At 34.6% G+C, this 27,529-nt stretch overlaps 1 protein-coding gene across 1 annotated transcript in view; it reads left to right on the top strand.

Annotated features, from left to right (window-relative positions):
- Positions 1-27,529, top strand: part of ITSN1 (intersectin 1) — a 54,522-nt gene that overhangs the window by 14,743 nt on the left and 12,250 nt on the right. Inside the window, 14 exon segments of the mRNA XM_010723076.3 lie at positions 195-374; positions 987-1,080; positions 3,056-3,156; positions 3,828-3,891; positions 6,031-6,168; positions 7,102-7,217; positions 9,721-9,983; positions 10,773-10,922; positions 11,092-11,232; positions 15,283-15,370; positions 15,545-15,684; positions 24,950-25,071; positions 26,166-26,239; positions 26,242-26,394. Coding sequence (XP_010721378.2) covers positions 195-374; positions 987-1,080; positions 3,056-3,156; positions 3,828-3,891; positions 6,031-6,168; positions 7,102-7,217; positions 9,721-9,983; positions 10,773-10,922; positions 11,092-11,232; positions 15,283-15,370; positions 15,545-15,684; positions 24,950-25,071; positions 26,166-26,239; positions 26,242-26,394 — 1,824 coding nt within the window.

Here is a 27,529-nt window from a genome sequence, read left to right as displayed (position 1 = left end):
GTTCCCTCTACATTGTTTTATGTTCCCCTGCCATGCTAATGGTGCAGCGGATTGTAAGAGTGTGTGAAAGTTTCCATTTCAATTCACTGTTTAATCCTGTGTTTACTTCCTGGAGTGCAGGCTGCCATTAAATTTTTATACCATGTTGGGAGTCTCCAAATTAGAAAAAAAATGTCTCCTTTTCTCCCCCATAGGTATTGGGGGCATTGCCAGCATGCCATCTCTTACAACTGTTGCCCCAGTGCCAATGGCATCTATTCCAGTAGTAGGAATGTCTCCGCCATTAGTATCTTCTGTTCCTGCAGCAGCAGTGCCTCCCCTGGCTAATGGAGCTCCTGCTGTTATACAGCCTCTGCCTGCTTTTGCTCATCCTGGTATGCTACCTACTGAACCTCTGTGTACAATCTTGCTTTTAACAAATCGTTTTGCCATTTTCTTTAAATCCAGAGGAAAACATACATTAAATTAGCCATTCTAACTTACTTTAAAGAATGATTTGGGTTAAGGACTGTAATTTGATTTAGCCCAATGTAATTGTTTAGCAGACATGTATGAAAGTTAAAACAAGGCATGTGGAACATAGCGTACTGTAACAGTCAGTCACATTGAGCAATGGTATGATATACAAGCTTGCCTGTAAACTGTTGACTAGAAATTGGACCTCTGCTCCCTGTTTATAACTATGGAAGTATTGCTGTTTGTTGGTATTATTTTAAAGTAGTGGAATGTAAGTTCTATCATTAATTGTAATATAATTTGATATCGAGAGTGTATACATAAAAATACAAATGTAAGAAAATGTGAGAAAAGCACCTATGTGTTTTCACTATTCTGTTAGACACTATTTATTTCTCTTAATATTTTTAAAGTCACGCTATCAAAAGAACCATAATGCTTTTTTTGACATTAGGAATTAAAAGAATGTCATTGAAACTACACATTTTAAAAAGCTTGTGCTAAATATCTGTGATGCCTTATTTTTACAGCCACATTGCCAAAGAGTTCTTCCTTTAGTAGATCTGGTCCAGGATCGCAGCTGAACACAAAACTGCAAAAGGCACAATCGTTTGACGTGGCTAGGTAAGTTGGTGAAGAGTGAGTGGATGTGTGTCTTTTTCATCATAGTTAGAAGAACTATTTCTCTTTAACAAAACTATTCTCTGAAAAAATACTTGTAGAAATTGATTCCCGTTGAGATACTACTTCAGGATTTTGTAGCATGCTGTGGTTTTTCAAAGAATGCTGCATGAGTACTGAACCATTAAAATGTAATAAGCTGTTACAGTATGTGTTGATACTATTTGCAAGCTCTTGAAACCTTAGTATTTAGAAAAGCATTTGATTCTGTAAACATACTTTGCATTGTTCACTACTGCACAGGGACTCCTCATTTTAGCATGGAAACATAAGTAAAATTCTTTAAAATTAGCAAGTGTAGGATTTCTGTTAAAAAAATATATTTAATATTTCTTATCTTTTAAATGAACTTCACAAAAGTATTTGTTATGTGTACTCAAAAGTTCCTCTTTAAAAATCACCTAAAAAACTTGAAATGTATTTCAAGGCCTAGAAGAAAGTATGGTTAGGCAAAATATATTTTATTGTCATCTGTAGAAATGTATCTAATAATGTGGAATCTCTTCAGTTTCTTCAGAAGAGTTAAGATGGTAGTTTTGCCAAAATATTCATTATTGGAAGAGCTAAATCCATTAAATTGGAACTACAATTTGAAGAGATGGCTTTTTTCTAGCTACGATTTAGTTTTGATTTGGAGAATGGTGAATTTCAAGATTCTTCTTATGGTGCTTTTATTACCTACCATCAGTAAACTCCTGGCATACATGCTATTTGGCATATGTAAGACCACTCTTTTGTCCTTCAGCATTTCTTCTTCCAAAACTACCATTGGAGTATCCATGAAGGAAAGTTTTGCTTTTTAATACAGTAACATTACATCACAGATCAAGTTATATGTATACATAAAACAAAAGTAGAATTAATGTGAGTAGAAACTCCACATCTAGCAAAGCTGATGAGAGAGGAATTCACATGGATAAATGTATATATTTTTTATATGAAGTCTCAATTTTTATTTTCATTATTTAAGAAAAAAGCAGCTTCTTTTTATTTTGCTCTCGGGAAAGAGAATATTAAAACTTCTGAAGGAGTAGAAATAAAGATATTAGCATTTTGGACTCTTGTCATGTGAAAATAGGATATGAGGTCAATTAGTAGCTTGTTCACGTAATCCTCAGCTCAATTTTGAAAGGTCTTACTCATTGGACTAGGGAAAAGGGATTCAGTGGGTTTGTTTCAGTTTTTTCGTTGTAATTTGGTATGCTTTCAGACATGCTTATATAATCTGCTTTTTTTTTTTTTAACTAACAAAAAAAGTTTTAATGTGCCTAAAGACAGAAAAACTACACGCACTGGTTTGCAGTAGGAAGACTTGTCAGCCTTCAAGCATGGGAAATTATAGCTACAAATAACAGCACTCAGCCTACTATGCATCTGAATTATAAGTATTGCATTTGTCTGTTGAGTTTTGTAAAGAAAAAATCTGATTGCTTTAATGTGTATTTTTTTTCCACACTTTTTAATGTTTTTAGGAGATTTCACATTTGTTTTCCTTAATCAGCTTATGTATTATTTGGCTAAGACAAGTAGTTAAAGACAGGGTAAAATGAGATATTACTTCCACTGATTGTGGTAAAGCATTTCCTATCATATGTTTCAGTAAAATTTTTTAGCTCCTCTAAACTGTTTAGGTCACTGAATTTCTCTTCTAGTAAAGAAAAAAGTAAAGATCTTAGGCCTGTCATTTATCTTTCCTAAAAAACATCTAAGACACTGTGTCATGACAAATGTTTTCAAACAAGAAGTCAAAACTTTTGTGGTTTCAGGAGTAGAAAGGGATGTTTGTGAAATCAAGCAGTACAGGCATGAAACTTGACCTCTTTGCAGCACTTCGTTCTCTTGTATTTGTCACTTCATGCAATTAAAGTGAGTAATATAATATTTTTTTCTCTCTTCCCTATCCCTTTTCTCATTCTAGTGTGCCTCCTGTGGCAGAGTGGGCAGTACCTCAGTCATCAAGACTGAAATACAGACAGTTGTTCAATAGCCACGATAAAACAATGAGTGGACACTTAACAGGTATTGAAACAGTTATTGTTGTCTCCTTTTTCAACTATAAAAGGCCAATTGTAGCAGCATGCTAAATGCTGTTCAGATAGTAAAGAAACTTTCATCTCTCAGTTATTACCATCAATATTTTTCAGCTAAAATTTTCCAGCTGCTCAATGGTCCTTGGGAGCAAGTGCTTATTATAGTTGGGATCCTTTTTTTACTTTCTTTCCTGAATTTTCTGTAAAAATAAGTTGGCACTGGGAAATAAAGATATAGTGGGCTTTGTGAAAACTTCTGCAGCCATTTGCAATGTTTGATGTATCTGCTGGTAGGGGTTCCTACCCAGTTTCAGAAGTAAGATTGACCAATACACTCATTTAGTTTTACTAGTTCTGTGAACATCTTTTCTGGTAAAGAGGTGTTTGGATGTTGTTTTTTGGTGGTTTTTTTTTTTTTTTTTTTTTTTTTTTTTTTTTTGTCTGACTGAGTGTTGTGAAGAAGGAAGTGTTATGCATTTTTAAATACCTTCTTCTTGAGGGACCTGTGAATAGTAGTATGTGTAAGCCTCTTCATGCTGGTAACATCACTTTGGTGTTACCTGTTCAAATCTAACTTCTGCTTGTGCATTAACTGCTTGGTAATACAAGAAAAGGATAAAATTGCTTATTTGTTTATTAACCCTTGTTTTAATTTGTTAGGTCCGCAAGCAAGAACTATTCTTATGCAGTCAAGTTTACCCCAGGCTCAGCTGGCCACGATATGGTAAAGATAAATCTAACAATTTCTGCCAAACTGGAAATTGTACTTAACCCTCTGTCCTCTCCTGTATTGTTTTCCCCCATTTTCAAACTCTCTCTATCATTACATTCTTCTCTTTTTAGTATGTAATTTTATAAAACAAAACCTGCACTGCTTTGCCTACCTAACCAAAAAAGAGTGTATTTTGCACTATTCACACAGATGCTTTATATGTTGGGTTTCAGTTACTCCAGGTAGAACAAATTAGATTCCTATCTTATACATCCTCAGCCATATGTGGTAAAGCACCAGTGAAAGTTACAGGTTTGCACAGGTAGTACAAAAGAAAGCTTAATGTAGAACCATACATTTTTGGAGGCTTCTCTGCTTTTTATGTGAGTTTCTAGGGCCTTATTTCCAAAGATGTGGGATTATGTACTTACCATTGTGGATTTTAGGAGGGTTTGTTTTGGCTATTTTCCTTTCAAGTTCTCATTTGCCAAATTTATTGTGGTATTACTGTCACATGGATTAGTCTCTTTTTGCCTTCACACTTTGGAAGTCTGCTGTATGTAATGTGTAACTTTCTACTTTATTACTTAGTAGTACTTGATTTATGGTTATCTGTGGTGATTTTTCAAATAACTTTCATACTGATTCTGTATTTTTAACTTCCAGTTTTCCTCTACAACTTGTTTCTAGTTAATCTCTTTGTCAGTCTTTCCTCAAAAAACAATCAACAAAATAATCCATCTGACTTCTGTTGTGTGAGGATGTCAGCTCTGTTGTAACTGTAATGTAATGTCACAGTACTGTAACTTTCTTTTCTAAGCACTGGTGTTTTCGTTATATCTTTAAAAAGCACCCTCTTCTTCTCTGTTTCCTAACAAAGCTACTATGAGGAAAAAAATAGCAACCCAGTCATCCCAGTTAGCCAGAAAGTTCTGTGCTTGTTGCCAGTGCTTGAGTTGGTTGCATGGGCAGGGGAATCCAGGCGTTCTAGACATATCATAGCAGTGATTTTTGACATTCAAAATTGCCTGCTCTATTGAGATAAGGAATAGAATTTACAGCTTTTTCTGGCCTGTGTATTGCTGTCTTTCCTGAATTTATTCTGTCACTGAAACCACTGTTACTGCTCCCTGGGGCAAGAGTTTTCAATCTGTATTGGGGTTGGCTTCAATTTGTTTTGGGAGTTGATTTGCTGTCTCATAGGCACACAAGGTAAAGTACTGATGTGCAGAATGGCAGCTGTTCTGAAGCTGCTGTTTCAGTTTTGGGGGGACAAGGATGTGGACTCAAACTGTTAGTGCGTCGAATTTATATCCTTACATGCTAAATTTTCATTCTGTTATCTCGTTCCTGTGCCACAGCCTGATTACCACAAGCATAGATCAAATGAGGCTATGATAACTTCCCAGATTTGAATTCCATAACCAAAGTCCTGTACCTTAAGACATGAAAAAATCAATTGCTCACCTTAGATTTTTCACAGCATCATGGGGGATTTTCCTGTTCTGGTTAGAGTCACAGGCATGATGGAGAAAAAAGAAGCTGATGTATAGACTGTTAAATTTTGTCCAAGATCTCCTTCATATGAAAGTGGTGTTGGAGATTTCATGAATCTGTTGAAGCACTGGATTTAGGCCATCCATTTTTTCTTGCGTGTGCATAATGATAAAATGTTTTTGTGCTTTTCAAAGTTACAGTGTTAATGGTTTTGATTTTAATGCAGATATGCTCTCAGGAACACAAGGTGAGAGTCTTCATGAAAGATGTAAAACAGACCAAAAATAAGCCAAAAATTCTACCAAAACTCTGAACCATTCATTTTTTGAATTATATTGCTCAGTGGATATTCACAAAGTGTCCAAGAATACCACATTGATTAACATTACCTACATAGCTTATAGTAACTGGCAGCATTCAAACAAACAAAGTGGAAGCCACGACTGTATGGATAGTTCCAAGGAACATACAAGAGAAATGTGGAAAATTGTGATGCATTTGAATTTTACCTTTCATTTGTTTTAAAAAACAAATAGGGTGAAAAAATAATGGAAAAAATAAATTAATTTGGAACTGAATATTCAAAGTTGTACTTTTTAACAGTGATTTTTTATCTTTAATAATTTACTTACTTTGTATCTTTCCTTTGAAAAGGAATCTTTCAGATATTGATCAAGATGGAAAGCTTACAGCTGAAGAGTTTATTCTGGCTATGCACTTAATTGATGTAGCTATGTCTGGTCAGCCATTGCCACCTGTACTGCCTCCGGAGTATATTCCACCTTCATTTAGGTAACTAGTTATAATTCTGGAATCTTGCTCACAAATTTTTGTTTCATGTGGGAACGCTGTCCTGTGAGTGTGAAAAGCAAGATACTGGAAAATAGCCCTTCTTGGTTTTATGCTGCATAGATGGCAGAGAGTGCCTTCTCATTGGGAAATGCTTGTCTACCATTTTTTTTAATTTTGTGTTTATTAGAAGTGCTGAATGCTTGAAAAAAGCCTTGTCACAAAAATATCCTTGTGAGAGTACAGTTTTTGTCAGTGTTCTGCTGACTCAGCCTGGCAACATGGACTTAAAGGTTTTTAGTTAAAGCTTATACTTCTGTATGTGTTAGGATGTTTTAGAAGTTAAAATGTGCCCTAAATTTTCACTGTAGCAAATTCTTTTTTTTTATTATTATTTAAAAAGTTTTATTTGTGAATAGTAATGCTGAGTCAGTACTTCTCTTTCTCTATTTCACTTCTTTTTGGTGGAGAAATGGGTGGGAAGACAAGTTACAGAAATGAAAGGAGATGTTTACATGCAGTCACAGCTTCATGCTCTTAAAATATAATCTTGAAGATGATAATATTTTGTTTCTTCTGCTTGGTGTCTTGTTTTCAGTTTGACTATATTAAGCCTTCTCTGTCTTTGCAACTTTCATTATAGTTAAATTCACTATTTCCCCAGCTTCAGACTGGTCATAATTAAAAGATTGTAGTGAGAGTTAAATGCATCTGTAGACTACTTGATGCTTAGGTCACCACTGTGTGCTATTGGTGCTCTGGAGAGTACTATTCTCTTAATGACAACCAGAGAGTAAAATACATCAGACAATGAGAATTAAATATCACTAACCATTACATCATTGCATTTAATTTATGATTCTGTCATTAAATTATCAATAAATTTGACAGGCATAGGTTCTTTTAAGCAACTTGGAATTATCCTTTTATTGACAGAAGAGTACGCTCTGGTAGTGGCGTATCTGCTGTAAGCTCAGTATCTGTAGACCAAAGGTTACCAGAAGAACCAGCATTAGAAGAAGAACAGCAGCAACTGGAAAAGAAATTACCAGGTGAGCAAGCGTAAATAGAGATGTGTTGTGTGCTGTTATCAGAGAGACCATCAGATTATAAGCTCTGAAGTTATAATCATGTTTTAAGAAATATTTTCTTTTCATATCAGTTTGTCAGAGGCATAACCAACACAATATTTCTTGGCCAAGCTGATTCCTGAATCATTTGTTCCTAACAGTGGAGATAGGAACAGCTTTCAGGCTGTTTACCTTAGGTACTTTCAATAGGGGAAGCACTTTGCAGCCTGTTTATAGGACTGCAATGAAGACTTTACTACCTCAGTTTTCTGTCTTATAGGCAGTATAATTTGTCGTATATAGAGAGAGGCTTGTTTCAGTGCTGTGTAGCAAAATGCTTCCTTTATATAAGCTTTAGCAGCTCTGTTTTAAAAATAAGAGAGAGAAGCATAAAGCCTCAGAGATGCTAAATGGCAAGAAACTTTTTTTTACACTTCTGGTCATCCCCTCTTGTTCTTTTTACACTTTTTGTTCTATTCAATTCTAAGATGACCAGAATCTCAAACAAAAAAAACGTTGAAGATGTAGCAACGTGGTGGATTTATACAGTGCCAAGATAATGCTTTTCTGTTTTGTTCTAAACACAGCTCTTTATTAGACTTGAGAGGCAGCTCTTCCCTGTATTGATTCTTCCATGTGGTTATCTTTTTTAGTCATGCATACATAGCCTCTGCTACTTTGCCCTGCTTGAGATTAAACTGACTGGTCATTATACTGTCTTTTCTTGAAGACTGGTGTTACGTTTTTCATCATCTAGTCTTACTGCACTGATGTTGTTTAAAGGATGGCTTGCGGAGCACATCTACTATCACTCAGTCACAGAGTGGTTGAGGTTGGAAGGGACCTCTGTAGATCATCTGATCCAAGTCCCTGTTCAAGCAAGGCCACCTTTAATAGTTCCTGAATTTTATTTAGTCTTTGAACTATGGATTAACATTCTCTGGGCTTTGCAACCTGTTAATATTTTAGAGTTTATTTTTGTTCTATAGCCATTTATTTCCAGTTCAAGAACTATGTTGAGTGCATGAATCTTTCACTATATTTGATGTATAGATTTCTGCTACAAGGATCACTCATGCAGTGAATGACTTCTTGCTTCTTAATTGGTTTTACTAAATCTAACTGGTTGGGGTTATTTTTTTTATTGAGACTTTTGAAAGAGTTTCTATTACTAGTTCTATGAACTTTTAGAAGCCATCCCTTCAGCACTTAACATAAACCAATAGCTATTCATTTCATTTTATTTGTTCTTCTGTTTTGATACTTTGTTTTGTTATGTCTTGATTTTGTTGAGTAACCATACTAGTTTGTAGACTGTAAGAGAGCTTGGTGTTTCATCCTATTGGTATATGTTTTCTTTGAGCTTTTAAGATAATTTCTTAAACAGTACCTATGCTGATGGCAAGCTTTTTGCCCTTCTACCCATTTCTTTTAAATTTCTTTGACATAGTTTTTTTTTCTTCCCCTTTTTCCTTCATTTTCTAAAGCAATGGTGTTTATAATCACATTCTATATCTTAACAGTCTGTATCTTAGTATCCCTTGAATCTAGTAGCTAATTTGAAATAAATAAATTTTCTCAGAGTCAAAACATTAAAGTGATTGAATTTCTTCTTCTGTGAAAATTGGTGATAGGTAATAGGGAAGAGACTCGAACTTAAGAAAAGACAAGAATTCAACTAGTTGAGCAGATGTTGGGCCTACATGTCAAGCAGTTGGCACGTTCACGCTTCGGAGTGAACATGAATTATCTCTTGATTCAGCTTGCACATCAATAGTTGAGCATGAGGGAAGAGAAATACAGAGTACAAAGTATGGGAATGAGACATAGAGGGTATGAAAAGAAACAGAAGGTCATGTGGAGGGAATAATGTGGAGGAACCATGAAAGGGGGGTCTAGGGCATGTAATAGGGGAAGGATAACCCCTGATATTGCAGAAGAATGTCAGAGAACCTGTGCTGGAACTGATGGCATTATTTTAGGACAGTAACTGATGAGGATGTGTTTGAGCAGGGTTGTAGTCTTCATGAGTATTTCTGCTCAACAAATTAATTAAGCAAGCTATTTCTTTTCCTGACAGTAATGAGTTATCTTATGAGAATATCAAGTTTAAATACATTCTGATCATTTGCATAATAGCTTTTAAATAACATCTTTGTCTGAATTCTTTGCCTTTCTTTAGTAAAAGAAGGGCTGGTTCTTGTGCTATTACTATTGTCAGTGTATAGAGGAACTTCAGATCATGTGTCTGAAAAATGAGGACTAATATTCACTCTACCTCAGGTTGTGGGTTTAAAGGGAACTACGATATAAAAGGTAATGATAAAACCTAGGATTGCCTATAGAGCTGTACTATCAGTAGTTGAATGCTGTTTCTACTATTGTTGGAAGATTATTTCACTTTGATTCAGCATACGCTGAATTTTTTTTCAAGACAAAAAAAAAAGTTTAATTCTCCTTTATTCCGTTTTTCCACAAATTAAAGTTACATTTGAAGATAAAAAACGTGAGAACTTTGAACGTGGCAATCTAGAACTTGAAAAACGGAGGCAGGCTCTCCTGGAACAGCAACGCAAAGAACAAGAGCGTCTAGCACAGCTGGAGCGGGCAGAGCAAGAAAGGAAGGAACGTGAGCGACAAGAGCAAGAACGGAAAAGACAACTGGAGCTAGAGAAACAGTTGGAAAAACAACGGGAATTGGAACGGCAGAGAGAAGAGGAAAGGAGGAAAGAAATAGAAAGGAGAGAGGTAACTGGATAAAAGGAAGGTGGCTATGTCACTGAGATCCGTGTTTGTTTGGAACAGAATAGAATGTGTACACTAAATATTTTACCATCTTTATTTTTAATAAGCAAATATTTAAACAATTAACATATATTTTGGGGTTTTTGAAGGGAAGGAAAGAGTTTGACAATTTCTTTCTTAATTTTTCACATGAAATGAATGAATGAGATCTTCAGATCTAAGACAGTGTGCGCCTAGTTTCTGATTTCTTTAAAAATAATGCTAGTCCTTCTCTTTAATGTAAAGAGATGTTTGAATTAATGATGAAAGATTTCTTGGCATTGGTGACATTCATGATCTTCCTGTGATGAGACAATTTGTTAAAGAAAACACATACTGGTTAACTTAACAAAAGCTGTTACATTCTCACATTGCCAATCAGTGCAGTGCAGTAGCATTTGACTATTCTTTGCCAAGATGGAGATTGCCTTATGTTAGGGATAGATTTGATGCTATTTTGAAGAGCTTTTGAAATCTTAATGTGAAACAACTTATTAAATCAGAAAACTAGGTCTTGAATGATATTCTGTTAATTCACGTATCTTCTATATAAGTGAAGCACCAGTAGTTTCAAGTGAGCGTTTAAACAATTGAGCAATTTATATGCTTAAATAGAGGTACATAGTTATTCCACAACTTAGCAGCATGTTTATATTAATGTTTTAATCACTCATTAGAATATGAATATCAGTGATTAGAATATTTTCTCAAAATAGATTTTTCGTATCTTTTTGCTTTGATTAAATGCGGAAGGCTGCAAAACGGGAACTTGAGAGGCAGAGGCAACTTGAATGGGAACGTAATCGTCGGCAAGAACTGCTAAATCAAAGAAACAGAGAACAAGAGGACATAGTTGTTCTGAAGGCAAAGAAGAAGACTTTAGAATTTGAGCTGGAAGCTCTAGTAAGTGGTGTTGCAAAATAAACGCACAAACACGGTAATGTCTGTGACATAGTCCTATTTGTTTTCTATAATTTCAACATTAAGTGTGGAATAGAAGTATTTTTTAGATCCTGATTTCCATGAGAAGCGTTCTGGTAAAACAAAGAGGTCTTTTTCTTTTTATCTAAAGAATGATAAAAAAAATCAGTTGGAAGGAAAGCTTCAGGATATCAGATGTCGTCTGTCTACCCAAAGACAAGAAATTGAAAGTACAAATAAATCTAGAGAACTGAGAATTGCAGAAATCACTCATTTGCAACAGCAGCTACAGGTAAGGAAATTTTTCTAATTTTGTTCTTAGTCTTGCACTTTGCCCTCATTAACTACATCAACAAAACAAAACTTGGCACAAAATATGATGTATTGTTTCTTGTATATGAGCAATTATTACAGATGGTTATTTTTAAAGTTTCTGTATTGTTCTTCAGACATTTAGGAATTGCTTCCAACACTTGAAGGTATAGCTGTGATTACTGCCTTGTCCTCATGGAATTCTTTTGTATGGAGTAGTAAATAAATGGGTTTGGGGATGAGACGAATCGAATCTTGTGATGTATTCTTATTGTAGTGACTTCTGCTTCTGTGCCAAAAGGAATGACCTCAGTAAAGTGACTTGATTATGCTTTTGTTATTATAAAATAAAGAAGAATGTATCAAAACTTCATTTGCCAGTTAAGCCAGTCATTTCTTGACCAAGTCCTTGCATTCTTCTTTCCTGCTTTTCTATTTAAAATTCTGTCAGATATGAAGATGGGACTTTCTGGTTTTTTGTTTTGTTTTGTTTTGAGCATGAGTATTTTTTGGAATTTCGTCTTACTTTTTAAAACACCTCTCATTTCTATTTAGGTTTTGTGTGCATCATTACACCTGCCAATAGAAAGATGTCTTTCTTTTGGCAGCAGCTTGTTATAAATTGTTGTTGAGGGATCGTGTTCTTACAGTATTTGTGTCCACTTGATACAAACAAGAAATGCTACAACAAGAAGCTTGTGACATTTAAGAGCTACCATAGTTAGCTTGAAATCACACACCTCCCTTTAATGAAATGTTCCTGTATTGCAAGCGAAAATGAAGTCAAACAGCGTTTGATGAAGTGTAGGAAATTATATCACTTTTAGCAGTACTGGCTCAGAGAAGCAAAAAGCTGGCTATGCTTGATGAAATTCATGAAAAAGCACCCACTTACCTGGACATGTTAAAGACTTAAGATCTTATGTGCACAGCCAATTTCACATTGCTTTCTTTTTTTTTTTTGAGCATTTTGAAACCACTCTGAAATTTACCACTTGTTTTAGAATCACTACTATCTTTGTAGTGATTTTTAGCTTTCTCTCATTGCTGTTAGATGATTTGTACTCAGTAAGGTGTAGGGCACTTCTAACTATGCACTTTTTAAATTGCTTCATTCACAATGATTGTGACAGCACTTCTGTAAGGAAAATTACATTTGATTCTCTTGGTGGTTGTTTTGTTGGATTTTTGGGTTTGAGTTTGAGGGCTTTTTTCTTTGTTTGTTTGTTTGTTTTATGTTGATAACAATAGCTATGGCTTTGTGGAACTCTCTTTTCTTAGCAGTTCATTGTTCTCTACCACTAGTATTTCAGTTAGTTTTGCTTGAGGGGTTAATCACAATTTTGTTTTCAGAAAGAAATGCTACTAGTTAGTAGAAAAGGTCAATTCTATCTGGGGAGAATGGAAAAATTTTTCTTGAAATAGATGAGTTTCTCCAATATCCTTTACATTTTAGTGTCTAATTTGTAGAGGAAAGAGAAGTTAATATTGTGAATTCTTTTTGTAGAATATTACATCTTTACTTGGAAGTATTATAATTTAATACATGTGACACTTGGCATGAAAAGTGAGATAATTAAAAGAAGTAATTATTCTTTAACCTATTAATTAGTTTCAAGATGGAGTTTGATTAAAATTTTTGGAAGAAATTGTCTAACAGTTAATACTGCACGATGAAAATCTGTACTAGTTATGTGAATCTCTCGTATCTGGTAGAGTTATATTTCCAGGGGTGTTTAAACCACATGTATATTGTCTGCAGGGCTTTCACTAGTTTTTTGCAGAGGTTTTTTTTGCCTCCTTGATGAACAGTTAGGTTCCCAAATAATATGACTTTTCTTTGAAGCACTGGGAGCAGAATATGTGACAGAGATTTACAGTGTATTAGTGGTATCTCAATTTCTCATTTACCCTCTTGCTCAGAGCATAGAGTCAGAAGAGAAAATTTTCCCTCATTGGACGTAAGAGAACTTGTTTTTGATAGTTTTTTTTCTTTTTTTTCTTTTTCCTTCTGCTACTATATAGAAAATTGCTGTTGCATGAAACTACAGTGTTAGTGATGCCATTAATTTCTTCCATCTGTTTCCTCAGTAGAACTAATGGATACAGAAGACATTCTTGGACTAGATAACTGTTGCATAGTTGTCCGTGACAGCAGGAGACAACTTGATCCTCGTGGTCCCTTGACATTCTCTTTTCTTAAATCCACTCAGAATTATTCTGGGTATTCAAATTAATGTCCCATTAAAAGCAAATACATTGAGTTTACATTCTACTCTGAAATACTGTCCTGTATTACTTTCTGCACTTGTAGAATGTAATTTCTCTGTAAATCCTGGATCAATTTGAGATTTGTTCTGCTATTTTTCTTAACTAAATCATTCCTTGATTGGAGTGATAGAATTTTGATATCTATGTGTCTAGAGGGCCAGTTTCCTTTCCTTTCTTCTATTGAAGTTAATCCCTCAGTACGTATAATTAATTAGAGGCCGTCTTTCTTCGGTAATACTATTTGAAAACTATTTCCAGTTTAGCTGTGTGCAAGACCATATTTCTTTTAAAATTTTTCATCTCAAACTGTGACATGGAGCTTGCAGGTATTTCAGTGGGAAGGGAGTTTGGTGGAAGGGTGAAGCAGAAATGCAGAGGACAGTATTTTGCATGTAGTTTTAAAACATATCAGTGGTGATTTATTGGGAACAAGGCAGACCTCCTCAGGCAGATGAGTTGGAAAACGCTGCATTATATATTGCTGTTCCTTTTTTGTTTCTAAATAAAGAAAACAGGCTCATGGTAGAACTATCTGGCCTTCATTATATCCTTGAAAAGCTGAAAAGTGCTATAGACAATACAGCTAAACAGTGAGACGTGTGACTCCTAATAGTCAAATGCACAGCTTATCTTAAATTTTAGACCTTATGAATTTATGGAGACCTTGACTGGTGTGCTGAGTGTGTCTTCTGGAACATAAGGAGATTACAGTTGTCTGTGGCTGTTGCATAATCATAAGATCTGAGCCAAACACTGGCGTCTTCAAGACTGCCTTGAGTAAGGTGGGGCAACTATGAAGTTGTGCCACTGCATTCAAGCTTGTGTTCTTGTGGTGAGAAGTAGAAACTTTTCATGAGTTGTTACGCAACATTTGTTGCTAGAGTTGTATTATTTCATTCACAGTCCTTTGTGACAAATTGGAATTGTCAGATGTTCTTCAAATGCCTGCTATTCAAGGTAGCTGCTGAAATGAGCTACGTAGTTTGCATGAGAGATGAGACATTGACAATTGAACAGCTTTGTACAATAAGCTGTTTTACATCATGCTTCTATAATTTGCTGTGATAACTTGAAGCTGGAGGTCAAGGCTTGATCCTCCAAAAAGAGCAAGGACTATATATAATCCACAAAAGGATGAATTTCTCAGTCTCCTATAATTTTGGTAAAAAATTCTATGAATGTATGTTGAAATTTAGAGGCCTTAATCCTCTTTCACAAGTACTAAACATATAGCTTTAGAGATCTCTGTTCTCATCTAACAGTTTGTGTTGCGTAGCTTTGTCCATAATATAAGGTGAGAGCTTTTATTTTCTTTTTTTGTATAAATTGATAATATTTGTCCTACTTATTATTGTAGTTAATGTTTTTTTACTAAAATGAGAAGTAAACAGTTAAGAAGTGTTTTTTAAACATATTTAGATACAAGAAAAGATGCCTATATCTCCTTCTGTCCTCAGTTTCAATTACTTCTAATCCAACTTACGTATTCAATGAGAAATCAGTCCTTAGGTAATAAACTTAAATTTGATATTCCTACTCTTTTTGTATTAAAAAAACAAGGACAAATAGGCAGAGAACCATTTCTGAGTGGAGGTACCATACAGATAGTATTTCTGTAATAGCAATAATACATGATTTACTGTATGGAAAAGTAAAAAGTGATTTCAGAAGAAATTAAAATGAAAGCTGTCATGACCATAGTTGTTATCCATCACTTACCACTCTGCATTTTTATCATCTTGTATTCTCTTCTTTTCAGGAATCTCAGCAGATGCTTGGAAAGTTGATTCCAGAAAAGCAATTGCTCAATGACCAACTAAAGCAGGTTCAACAGAACAGTTTGCATAGTAAGTATATTTTTTGTAAGTCTAAATCTGTTTTTAAAAGTCATGACATTGCATTCCACAGCATACTCTGTAAGATTTTCTGTGTTGCGAGATACGATTTGAAAAATGTTGTGTGCTGTGCCATGAAATTCTCCATGTAAGAAAATATTTATTTCACAATATATTTAAAAACAGGAGATTCTCTTCTTACTATCAAAAGAGCCTTAGAAGCCAAGGAACTAGCCCGTCAACAGCTTCGAGACCAGCTAGATGAAGTAGAAAAGGAAACCAGATCTAAACTTCAGGAAATTGATATTTTCAATAATCAGCTGAAGGTAATCTGAAACTTTTAATCTCTCTCTTCTAAATGTTCAGTCAATAAATTTATTAATTTATCATGGAGAAGCATATTGAACTAAAATGATCGATTTAGAATGTCAGTGTTAGCAACATATGAGATCTAACATTTTTGTTTTTGAAGAAAATACTACTTAATATTCAAAGTAAGAATTTGTATAAACTTAATCTGCACAATATACCTAAGAATAAAGTTGAAGTCTGATTCCAGAGCTGCAACTACAAGTATTAAATCACTACTTTCTACCCCTATGCATTGGAAGAACTGCATGACTACAGTAGGTCGTCAGATCTGCTGGAATCAGTGCTTCAATTTGAAATCTTTGTTGAAGTTGCTTGTTTTCTAACTAACACACAGAGTTACTTATCTGCTGTTTGTCAGAGCTTACTTGTTCATGAATGTAGTTGTCTGTTATTTGTGGTTTCATACTTTATTGATTAGTCTTTTGCTGAAACTATGTGATTTTGTTTATTTCTGCACAAGAAAACTACAGAAGTTGCAAAAGTCAGTAGAGGAAGAGTTATTCAGAGAGAAGTTATAAATCAGTCTCTAGTTAAAACCACTTACTATTAAATAAAAACTATTTTACTATTTATATTTTACTATTTTATTATTTACTATTAAATTAAATAAAAATACTATTTGTTGTTTTTTCCCCTAGCAAAATATTCCAATGCATAAGTACTTTATTTGCTATTTTATCTGTTGGCTTCCCCTGAAAGCTGACAAGAAAATCTCAATTTCCTGCAAGACAAAATCAAGTTGTGCTACTGGCATTTAGAAGGAAAAGCACAATGATGAATATTTCTGTAGTTCTTTTGAAATTAGATCAATTATGACTATTGCATACACTTTAAGAAGGAAGGTGTGTTGGAATTTATGCAACAAATAGCTTTTTTAAATTTTAAAATTACTCACTGTAGAAAAAATAAAAAGCTGTAGATGATAACACTACCTGTTTCAAGGCAGGGAGGTAGGAAGTGTAGAATCTCCGTGAAGACATGACATACATAAAACTGAACTAAATATTCAGTTCACTTTAAAAGAAAACAGAATAGTTTACCTTACTGGCATTTTCTTTGTATATTCTTTGGACACATTTTATCATATTATGCTTGCTAGGTGATTTTTCTTTTTTTAAATTGATACATTTTGAACCAAATAGAAGATAAATGTGACCAAAGGATACTCATTCTAAAATTAGCATCAGCACTTGGTTTGATAACAGGTGACCTGAAGAGCGAATAAATGGGTAGAAGGGGAGTGTATGTGAATAATCTTAGTTCCATGGCACTAAAAAACTCCAAGTGTCTACATTTAATTTGGTAAATACGAAGGGACTCAATAACTAACAAGCTAAGAATTAGAAAATAAAAATTAACATTAAATGAAGACATTGATTTATCAGAATGTTTGCCATCTATCTTGGCACACTGTGTAATTGTAAGCTATTTCACAGCTTACTGGGAGAATTTACTTCTGTGTTCAAATCTTAATATTTAACATCATAACTTTAAATGCTGAAAATTAATTATGTGGACAGATTTTGGGAAAACCTCAGCAGCCTTTCTTTTACTGAGGACATTGTGTTCTTGATTTCATTATGCATAGACACAGTGCTTAATAGGACGACCACTTTGCAATGCTGAATATTAGTACATTTGCCTTGCTGCAGCTTCCTATTCTTGCTTGGGGATGAATTTAAGAAGTGAAAATGTGGGAGTGGGGCAGTTCTACTAATGAAACTGAAAAGTGGGAACTTAGTTCAGAGAGAATTGTGTCTTCTCCCTTTTGTAGTTCTGTTGAATGTGTAAGATGCATTTTTGGAGACCTGAATATCTTTATTACTAGATTTAAACATCTGCATGCAAACACATGCCATTTCCTGGGCTCAGCACAGGATGGTGATCATAGAATCATAGAATGGCTTGAGTTGGAAGGGACCCCAAGGATCATCAAGCTCCAGCCCCCCCTGCCATAGGCAGGGCCACCAACCTCTAGATCGGGTACTAGATTAGGCTGCCCAGGGCCCCATCCAACCTGGTCTTGAACACTTCCAGGGATGGAGCATCCACAGCCTCTCTGGGCAGCCTGTGCCAGCATCTCACCACTCTGTAAAGAGCTTCCCCCAGACATCCAATCAAAACCTTTCCTCGTTGAATCCCATTGACAGAGAAACTGCTTAGAAGACCCTGTGTATGCAGCACTATTTTAAGGGCCATTTACTCTTGTTGTGGGAGCTCTCAGAACATTTTGCATGTGAGTCTGTACACAAAGCTAGTGAAAAGAGTTCCTGAAACTCTTAGTTTGGTTACAGTTTATGTGAAGTGGAAGTTCTGCTCTTTAATCAAACCAGATCATAGCTATGTCTTAAGTAAAAATACTGCACATTAGTCTAGGAACCTGAATAATTATCTGATATTTTTAAGATAAACAATCAAAAACCTATGACGACCTTAAGATGCTGCCATTGGAAAGATGACCTTTTTTTTTTTTTTCTAATTTGGTAATAATTTCCACAACTAAGAGTGGAATGGCTTGCTTATTTGCTTAGTGATTATTTGCTTGTGCGTAAACATTACATGTTCATTTGGTGCTAAAACATCATACAATTTAGATAATTATCAGTCAGCTGTATAGTGTTTATGTTAAAACGTAAAACATTTTCAAATAATGTATCAAAATTCAACCATATGAGCACTAAATAAAGGCTTATGTAACTTATACACCAAAGAGAACTATGTAAAAATAGAATGTAAGTATTGAAAATGCATTTTTATTAAATAAATAAATTTAAAACACTATTTTTAACCAAGGATCTTCCTAAATTATCTTCTATGTTTAAAAGTAATCATTTTTTTCTATGATGATCTACTCTTCTGTTGTGCTCCAATATACTGAGAGATGCACATTTGATAGATAGCTGTTGGAACATCATCACTCTAATTGACACTGGCTTGTGAATCTGTTTTCTATCAAATGATGGAGAGTTACTGGTGCTTAACTATGTATTACAACTAAATTCTGGGCTAGAAGCAGAATGATATGATACATTTTGTGAATTCTCTGAAAAGAGAAGCATACATGGGATACTCTTCAAATATATACTACCTTGAAGTGTTTTGCACTTACCTAGTAGGAGAGAGAGTACTTAGTCAAAATGCTTAAGTTAATAAAATCCAGAGCCAGGATTGGAAATATGTAAGCTACTGCTCTCTGAGTACAAACTATAGGCCAAAACTAACTTACTAGTTCTGATTAAATGCTTAAGAGACAGTAAAGTTGACAACAACATAAAATCATTAACTTTTATCATCATTATTGAGATCTATTCCTCATGTTTTGTTTATTAATAACTGTTGTATTATCTCCTATGTGAACATATCTTTACATTCTGCAGTGCATTTCAAATTCTTTCTCTTGAAACAAGCTACACTTGATCTACTGAGAGCTGATAGATAAATATGCTGAGTCAGCACAAATAAAGTAACAGTTTAACTAGTGTCTAGCGTACCTTTTCATTGATGAGACTATAAGGTTTACTAGACACTCTAATATTTTTGGTTACAGGTCAACGTTTTAACACTTATCATATGCAGTGGATTGCACTGCATTTGCCTCACTGTTGCAGTTTTATGTGAATACTCAATATTGATGTTAAATCAGCTTATATTTGCTTCGTGTCTTAATAGCATAAATGACAGACTAAGGAGATAAACGACTTCTGATGATAAATGACCAGTTGTCTTTCCAGTGAAACCATTCAATGCTCCAAAACAATTTATTTAAATTTCTTATTAGTCCCTTGGAGCTCGAGTACTTCAGTTACTTCTGTTTCAGGTTAACATCTCAACTGTTCGAAATTTCCATAGTATTTGTTTCTACTCATAATTTTTCTGGAGTATAAATTATTATTAATGCTTCAAAGGAGATAGATCCATGTATCTTTACTGGATATTTGTAGCTTCACCAACTCAGTTTGAGCAAACTGATAGAACTTAGAATTACCTGACTGCCACTGTGCCACTGTGGCTTTAGCCTAAAGCCACCAAGTGCACTTGTTTGGCAAAGAAATGAGTACTTTAGTTTGAAATTGATGAGATATCTTTTTAAATGAGATTTGTGAAATTTTGCTGCAGAAGTCTTACTGTACTAGTCTACAAAAATGAGTGACAGAGTTTGTAACAAGGTTGAAAATTAGGCCATATCTTTGTATCCTTAATTAAATTGTAGCAGTCTAACTCTCTGATCTCTTCACAAATGTTAGCCTAGAAATGTAATAATTAAATTTGATACAGATACTAGTGAAATGAACTAAATTTACTTCTAAATCTCACAATGACCAGTCACTACACAGCCAAATAAAGCAATAAATTAGTTGTTAAGATGGTTTTTGTCTCCAAAGACCAAGTAGCTGTTTCATACAACACTGAAGAATCATATATTTTAGAGCTTATCTGAGTCATTCCACAAGAAAAAAACGGTGTTTCTGAAATATGTTAGTCTTGCTGAGAAGCTATTCTCAGTGCCTGCAAAAAGTGGTGAACAACTAGATTTAAGTTCTTAAGAATGTTTTACATTTTGTGTCATGTTCCAGTTGTTGTCAGTCCCTGTCTAGTCAGTGTGCACTGGACAAGTCTTGCATATGAATGCCTGTTTACATTTGAGCATTTCTTTCTTCCAGTCAATGGCAATGGAAGATGCAATGCTGCAGTGCCTGGCAGTTCTCCTGGGCTGCGTCAACTACTTAGACTCCTTTCTAAAGGTCTCCATGCCATACTCAGGCAGTACACAACTTTCTCAATCTGAGTGATGAACCTCCTCCAGTTATGTGCTTCACTTTTCCATAAACAGATGAGTGTGCAGTGTTTAAATAAGTTAGTATTTAATAAAAGGTGCTAACAGTAAAGCATAACTGAAGAGTTTGTAATTTTATCTGTCTAATCCTTAGTGCCTAAATGAGAAGTGCGCCTTGATTTGCAATCTGCACAAGGTACTAGTTAGTTATTTTTGCCTTTTGCATATCTGACACTTTAAGATTTGAAGTTAGTTGCCTCTTTTGGTCACGATGTTCAGAATTTTTAAAAAGAAAAAGCTTTTATATTAAGTAAAGTATTCCTACACAACACTGTAATTTGGGATTCCAGGTATGAAAGAGATGACAATACTTTCTCAAATCCGCTGTAGCTATGAAATGGGGTGAAAGGAAGAACTCTGTCACGGTGCTTTGGGAGCTGGGGAATAGGGTAGAAGAGCATTTCTGTGGGGAAGCCTCAGTGAGCACAGAACTGTAGGGTTCAACAAATGCTCCTGTTTGTCTCAGAAGATTTGATGGAAATCTTGTATTGTAATCCTTGAAGAGTGTTATAAGCTCTCTTATCTTTCTGTGAAAAGGCAAAATTTGGGCTTAAACAATTACATTTTTAAAGTTAAGGTTTTCATAGCAATATGACTTGTCTGTATATAGTTAATATTACTCTGCTGTATGAAATTTGTATTTTAATTCATATTCAATATTATGTGAGTCTCAAAGTTATTTTTATACTTGTTAGTGTGTTTGTGAAAGGTAACAGTTTCTCTCTGCTTTTATGATAAGATGTTTGTTGTCCTGCACACCAGAAATAAAGAGAGCATCATTATGTCTTCAGAGTTACAATATACAATTTATACAAATTTTAAGTTGCTTGTGTTTGTAAAAGGTGAGTGTAGGACTGTGCTGAATATTCAGTAAATGTTTCATTCTGTTGACTGTTGAAGTGTTACTATAATTCTGTTCAGTTGATGTCCTATAGCACTGCAGTAGATGCTGATTATTTCTTCCCTCAGCCACCCACTGATACTTGGTAAAGCAACAGAGCATCTACCAGTGGTGTGAGATACCAATAAAACCTTTCTTTCTTCCTAGCTGGTGCAGAGAAGGTTATTTACTATGTTTTTTACTTCCAAAATATTCTATTCAGTGCCAGCTGTAAAAGTTAGGTTGCATTTTCTTACCTGTTACAGACAGATATGTCTGACAGAAGAATCTCCTGACAAAATACTGAACTAGCATATTGGTTTAGCTGGGAAGGAATAATATGATAAAATTTCTGTGGAAATCTTTGTAAACTTTATCTCGAGATCCTCACTTAGCTGAGCACATATATAAAATGATGAAATAAGCAGAGAAAATAATTTAATTATTTGAACCAGAGTTAATGATGCTGCCTTTTGTACTACATATGATAAATGACTTGCTTCAGACAGACATGGAGAGATGGCTCATAGCTGGGACTTCCAAAGTATTCTGTTTGGCAGTAAAAGTGGCATATATTGTATGTTCATTAGTGTGATAAACTTATATGTCTAAACTGTAATTAGAATGTAGTTTGGGCAAACCTTGCAGTTAGACATCTAATAGAAGTAAGTAGTGTTTGGTGTAGAGATGTATTGTAAAGTCTGACTTTTACGTAATTGAGAATCAGAGATATTTTTCTGAACTGAGCAAAATACCAATTGTTTATGAATTAGAGATAGATTCGTCCTCATTCTGTGAGTGTAGGTGAACTGAATTATTCTTTTTAATATACAAATTTCTTGTTAAGTAAACTAAGCTCATGTATTTGCATCTGGATTGTTACATTTAAAGACTTTGTGATTTCTTGTTTTGTTTTAACTATGATAGTCTTCAAGAATACTCTTCAAGAATTTTGGTTCCTCTTTCCTTGCTTGATGATTATTCCTATTTAATTGCTTGAACAACAGACATTGAGAAAAAGATGCAAAGGGAAGAAAAAAATAGAAAGTGCTATCACCTAAATAGCTTTTGCAAGAAACAGTTATCTTCAGTGTTACCACGTTAGAACTGTACGTGGCTACCTCAGTTCTTTCTGTTCAATAGCAACAGCAGGGTTTTTTTGTCTCATCAACTAGGACTCAGAAACTTGAGCTTCTTGGCATGCACAGTTCAGGGGCAGCAGAGGGAATGAATGTGAAGGAAAACAACAACAAATGGAATAACAAAAGATTTCTGAACTAAAGGTTGTACTACAATTTAATAAAAATTTAAATTTAGGAGACAGAAACCTGTGCTTTGGATAGCAGTATTTTAACCGGAAAAGAGTGGCAGATAGTTGACAATCATGAGTACTACTCAAGATACTCAATACTTCTGAGCAATAGCATTCTTAACTTCATGAGCTTTGTAAATACTTCATTTTGCACATCACCGAAAACTGTTGAAAGCAGTTTTTCACATGGCTAACTAAAATCAGATGAGTGATGTCTCTTGTTCCCTGCCCAATCTGTGCCTTCCCATATCATCTCCAGCCAGCAGCTCCTACAAGGGGCAGGCAGGGCAAGCAGGTGGTGGCAGCACACCAGTCCCTGATGGAAAGAAAGACCTGCCAGTAATCTCCTGAGAAAACCTCTTCTCAGGAAGTCCTGGCACAGCTGCCCAGAGAAACTGTGGAGGTGCTCAAGGCCAGGTTGGATGGGGCCCTGGGCAGCCTGAGCTGGTGGGGGGCAGCCCTGCACACGGCAGGGGTTGGGGCGGTGTGGGCTTTGTGGCCATGGTCACTGCCAGCCCAAACCATTCTGTGATTCTGTGAAACTGCCATTTTTTAATCTATGACCTTAGAGATTGATGCTTGTAAAACTCTTTACCGCCAGTGCTTTTCTGGCTGTATATTTTGTCCTTTGCACTTGTACCTATGTACTTTTTAAATACAAACATGGGTTCAGGTGATCATATAATGAAGACAATGTCTGTGTTTCCTCCAGAAGAGTTAACTGGAAACAAGAGTCAAATCCTTTGTACCTCAGTGTAAGTGTAGCAGCATGAAGGAAGCTGATACACTACATCAGTTATTAGAAATTATCTCTTACTGTGGTTAGCACTACAGAAAAGTCTGGTGCAGGCCACATCTAGCTGCAGGAGCAGTTGTCCAATTGTGTGTTTGCTGCAATATGCTGATGGCTTTTTTTTCTCCTTGTTCCATGTGGGCCAAATATGATGAACCCATTATGCTGAATATTGCTAATGCTTTTCTGTTTTAGAATTCCTTTTCCTTAGTCCAAAATAAGGCAATGTATGAGTGTTTATAACTGTAGATATTCAGGGTTTAAAAATTTTCCCAAAGGCACTATCCTGCCTGAATAATTCTGGTGATTTCACAAGAGTAGTTTACTTTATACTCTGCAATATCTATTCTAGATCCTAACTTTTGGCTAAGCTTGCATGTAACTGTGGAAAATAATGATGATCATAAAATATAGTATTGCCCAAATTATCTCTGTACTTCAGTAAGTTTCATGGCCCTAGCAGAGTTTTAATTAAAACTTCTATAGGAACTGATTATCTCTCTAATTATGCTGAACTCAGTTTTCATTGAATTTAAAATTGAGGATCATTAAGAAAATAGGACTGAAAGCTAGAACACAAAATTCAACTTGACTTTTTAAAAACTTTCATCCATATATCAGAAACGTTTTAATACCTTGCAAAGGTCATATGTTAGTTCTCTTAATAATGTAGTTTGTTTGGCTTGATCTTAAAATTTGATGTTGTACAGTGCAGTCTTTAACACTAATGCATGGTTTAATTTCACTATTTTTCACAAATTTTTAGACGCAACGTAAATTCAGTCTGTAAATTAATAAATATTAACTTTCAACTTTTATAACTAAGCAGTTATAAATCATTTTGTGAGATTAACTCACTTACCATTTTGGCCCTTTATTTGAATCACTTGAAGTCTTCATCTGTGAATTTCTGAAAAAAAATCACACTACTTTCGTGATAAACTATTTTAATGCCTGAGTAAGTGAAGATAAAGCTTTGTAGGACACAAGAACTAAACAAACCTGCTTACTGTCAGCCGTATATTTCAATAGAAACAGAAAATTACTAAGATATGAGTTTAGAAACAATTTCCTGTTTCTGCATATTTAATGTATCTAGATGAAACGTTGTCAAACTTTTGTCAAAATCTTAAAGCCACATTTTAGTAAAGTCTGACTTGTTTCTTAATTCTTCACCATCTCAGTATGGGTAAAAATTAGGAAAATATTAAATGGTTTATAGTCCTTTGAAATGTACCTTAAATATCTACCAATGCATTTGCCATTACTGGAAGTTTGAAGAGATATCCAACATTTGTGATTTTTGTTATCTCACGATAATGAGATAATGAAAATATATGAGGCCATTAATTATGATTAATATAGCATATGTTTACACAATCTTTGCTTTTTTTGTCTAGGAGCTGAGAGAAATACATAACAAACAGCAACTTCAGAAACAAAAGAACTTGGAAGCTGAGAGGCTGAAACAGAAAGAACAAGAAAGGAAGACAGAACTGGAAAAACAAAGAGAAGCTCAAAGGTAGCAAAGTGCTCTAGTTTATGCCCTTTCTGCAGAGGTGTTAGAGTGCAAAGCATTTTGCAAAAAAATCGAACAAACTTCATTTTCCCAGCGCATAATCTGATCTCAAATAATATATCACTAAATGGCAAAAATATCCAAGACCTAGATCAGGTTTCAGTTCAGTGCGGATGACTTATTTTGAAATTAGGAGAATCTTTTTATTTATCCTTGAATGAAAAGCATGTTGTGGAGGTGATCTACATCTGACTGTGACTTTTAACTGTCACATACATACAGATTTCAGCAGCATTACTTAAAGATACTTCTACATGTAGGCACATAGCTAATATTTTCTTGCTATGCACATGGAGAAGTTTTCAAATGTATTTGTATTATATTTATGTAAAGCGAATGTCATATAATTTAGTGACTACTTTAATTCTGACATCATTCATCTGTAGCTGCTTGATTCCATTTTTAGCAGTTTAGTGTTTTTTAAGTTATTGGGGACCATAGAGACCTTTTTGAAGAACTCCTAAAGGTGATTTGCTTTAGTAAGTCTACTTCCATGCAGACTTGTATGACTGTGGGAATAATATACAGTTCTGAGGAAAAAACAGATATGTTAGATGTTTTTTTCACTTCCTACCTTCACCTTCTACTAGCTCCAAAATACAACAGGTTTTTCATTTCTTACTGTATGCTGAGGTTGCTCTGTAACTCTTATAGAGTTCTGTGGAATTATCTTCTGGGGGCATAGACATGTGAGTTAAAATGAAAAGTCATATTGAAATTGGGTTTTTAAATGGAAAGACAAAGCAACTTAAAGTAATAGAGTCCTGCAGCTACTAGTAGTTTACACAGAAAATTCTCTCACTTGTCTGAGAGTCACAGCTCTTTCTTTAAGAATTCATACATTCTTTTTTGCCTTTTAAGAGTCACTGTTAGAAAATGTGTTGGGGTGCTTGCTAATTCACCAAAATAAAATTACCAGATCTGACAGGATACAGAAAAGCCATAAGGATTACACATTTTATTGTCAATTATGTACAAGGAAAATCTCTGGTATTTTGTTCAACTAACTTAAGAAAGATTTTTTACTTATCCAACAGGCGAATCCAGGATCGGGATAAACAACGGCTGGATCGAGTGCAACAAGAAGAAGAACCTCAATGGCAAAAAAAAATCAAGAAGATGACAAGCAAAAAAGGGAAGAAATAATTAAGAAGAAGGAAAGTGAGGATAAGGGGAAACAGGAAATCCAAGAGAAACCGAGTAAGCTTTTCCAACCACATCAAGAACCAGTTAAGCCAGCTGTCCAGACTCCATGGTCAAATGCAGGTAGAGGAAAAATTCAAAAAATACTGTTGCACGTACCTCACTTAAATTTTTTTTTTGGTTTTGTCTTCTCATGTAATACAGAAAAGTACTATGTTTCAAGATTGGATTGCTCATTTTGTTGAAGTAAATAATGTATGATTTGAGCTTTAGATTCCAAAAACTTGTTCACTTTTAGGCTTCAGTATTTTTAAAAGTAAGATGTTAAGCAGACAGAATAAAATGTAGTTGATGAGACTCACAGTCCAAATCAAACGGACTGTATGTTTGTGTAAAATCCTGCTATAAGTTGCCAAAAATTACTACAAGACATCTCATTACAAGTCTTGTATTGATGTGAATTTTTTATAGTGTTATGCAGTTACCTTTTTTCCTCCTCACTGTGCATGTTGCTTACTGAACAAATGACCTGAAGTCTATGATAGAATCTCTTTTCTTCTGCTATGCACTTGACCACTTTCAGCTGAGAACTTTTTGTAGTATTATAACCTGATTTTTTGCCCATATTTGGAATCATGGTACACTCTTAAGTAGCTTTGATAATTATGCATGAGAATTAATAGGGAATGTAATATTTGTTTAAATAGTTGATCAGAGGACTGCATAAAAGGGAAATTGCCTTCTATCTTTCAGGTTTAATCTAGCATTTATCAATTATATCCATTTGCTAGGTATTATTTGTACAGGGCACTTCTATGACAAAGTAATCAAAATAGGAACTGCATTATACAGGAGAAATGTAGCTTATCTGTTTTTTCTCTACTCTTCTTTTCACTAATAATGCATCTGTAATACAGCATGTGATTTTTAAAGCACCGATCTGTAAGTGACCTCTTTTCAGCTAATCCGTGTGTATTAGAACATTTTGAGACATCTTTTTTGAAACTATATTCAGGCTGCAATTGAGGCTGCTACATAAGCAGGCTCTAAAAGTATGCATGCAAGAACGTTACTGTTTGAATTGAACCTATTGGTTAGTGATCAGACTTGAAGATAATCAGTGAAGCATTTGATTAGTCATGTGTGTTGCACCATAAGTACACAATTCTTTTTGTAAAAATAATTGCATATATCACAAAAGTTAAAATATAGTAATTTTTTACATGATTTTAAGAAGAGAGAACAGTATGAGTTACAT

The sequence above is a fragment of the Meleagris gallopavo genome, chromosome 1 (genome assembly GCF_000146605.3).
Source record: "Meleagris gallopavo isolate NT-WF06-2002-E0010 breed Aviagen turkey brand Nicholas breeding stock chromosome 1, Turkey_5.1, whole genome shotgun sequence".
In the NCBI taxonomy this organism is placed as follows: Eukaryota; Metazoa; Chordata; class Aves; order Galliformes; family Phasianidae; genus Meleagris; species Meleagris gallopavo.
This window is presented reverse-complemented; position numbering and strand designations above follow the sequence as displayed.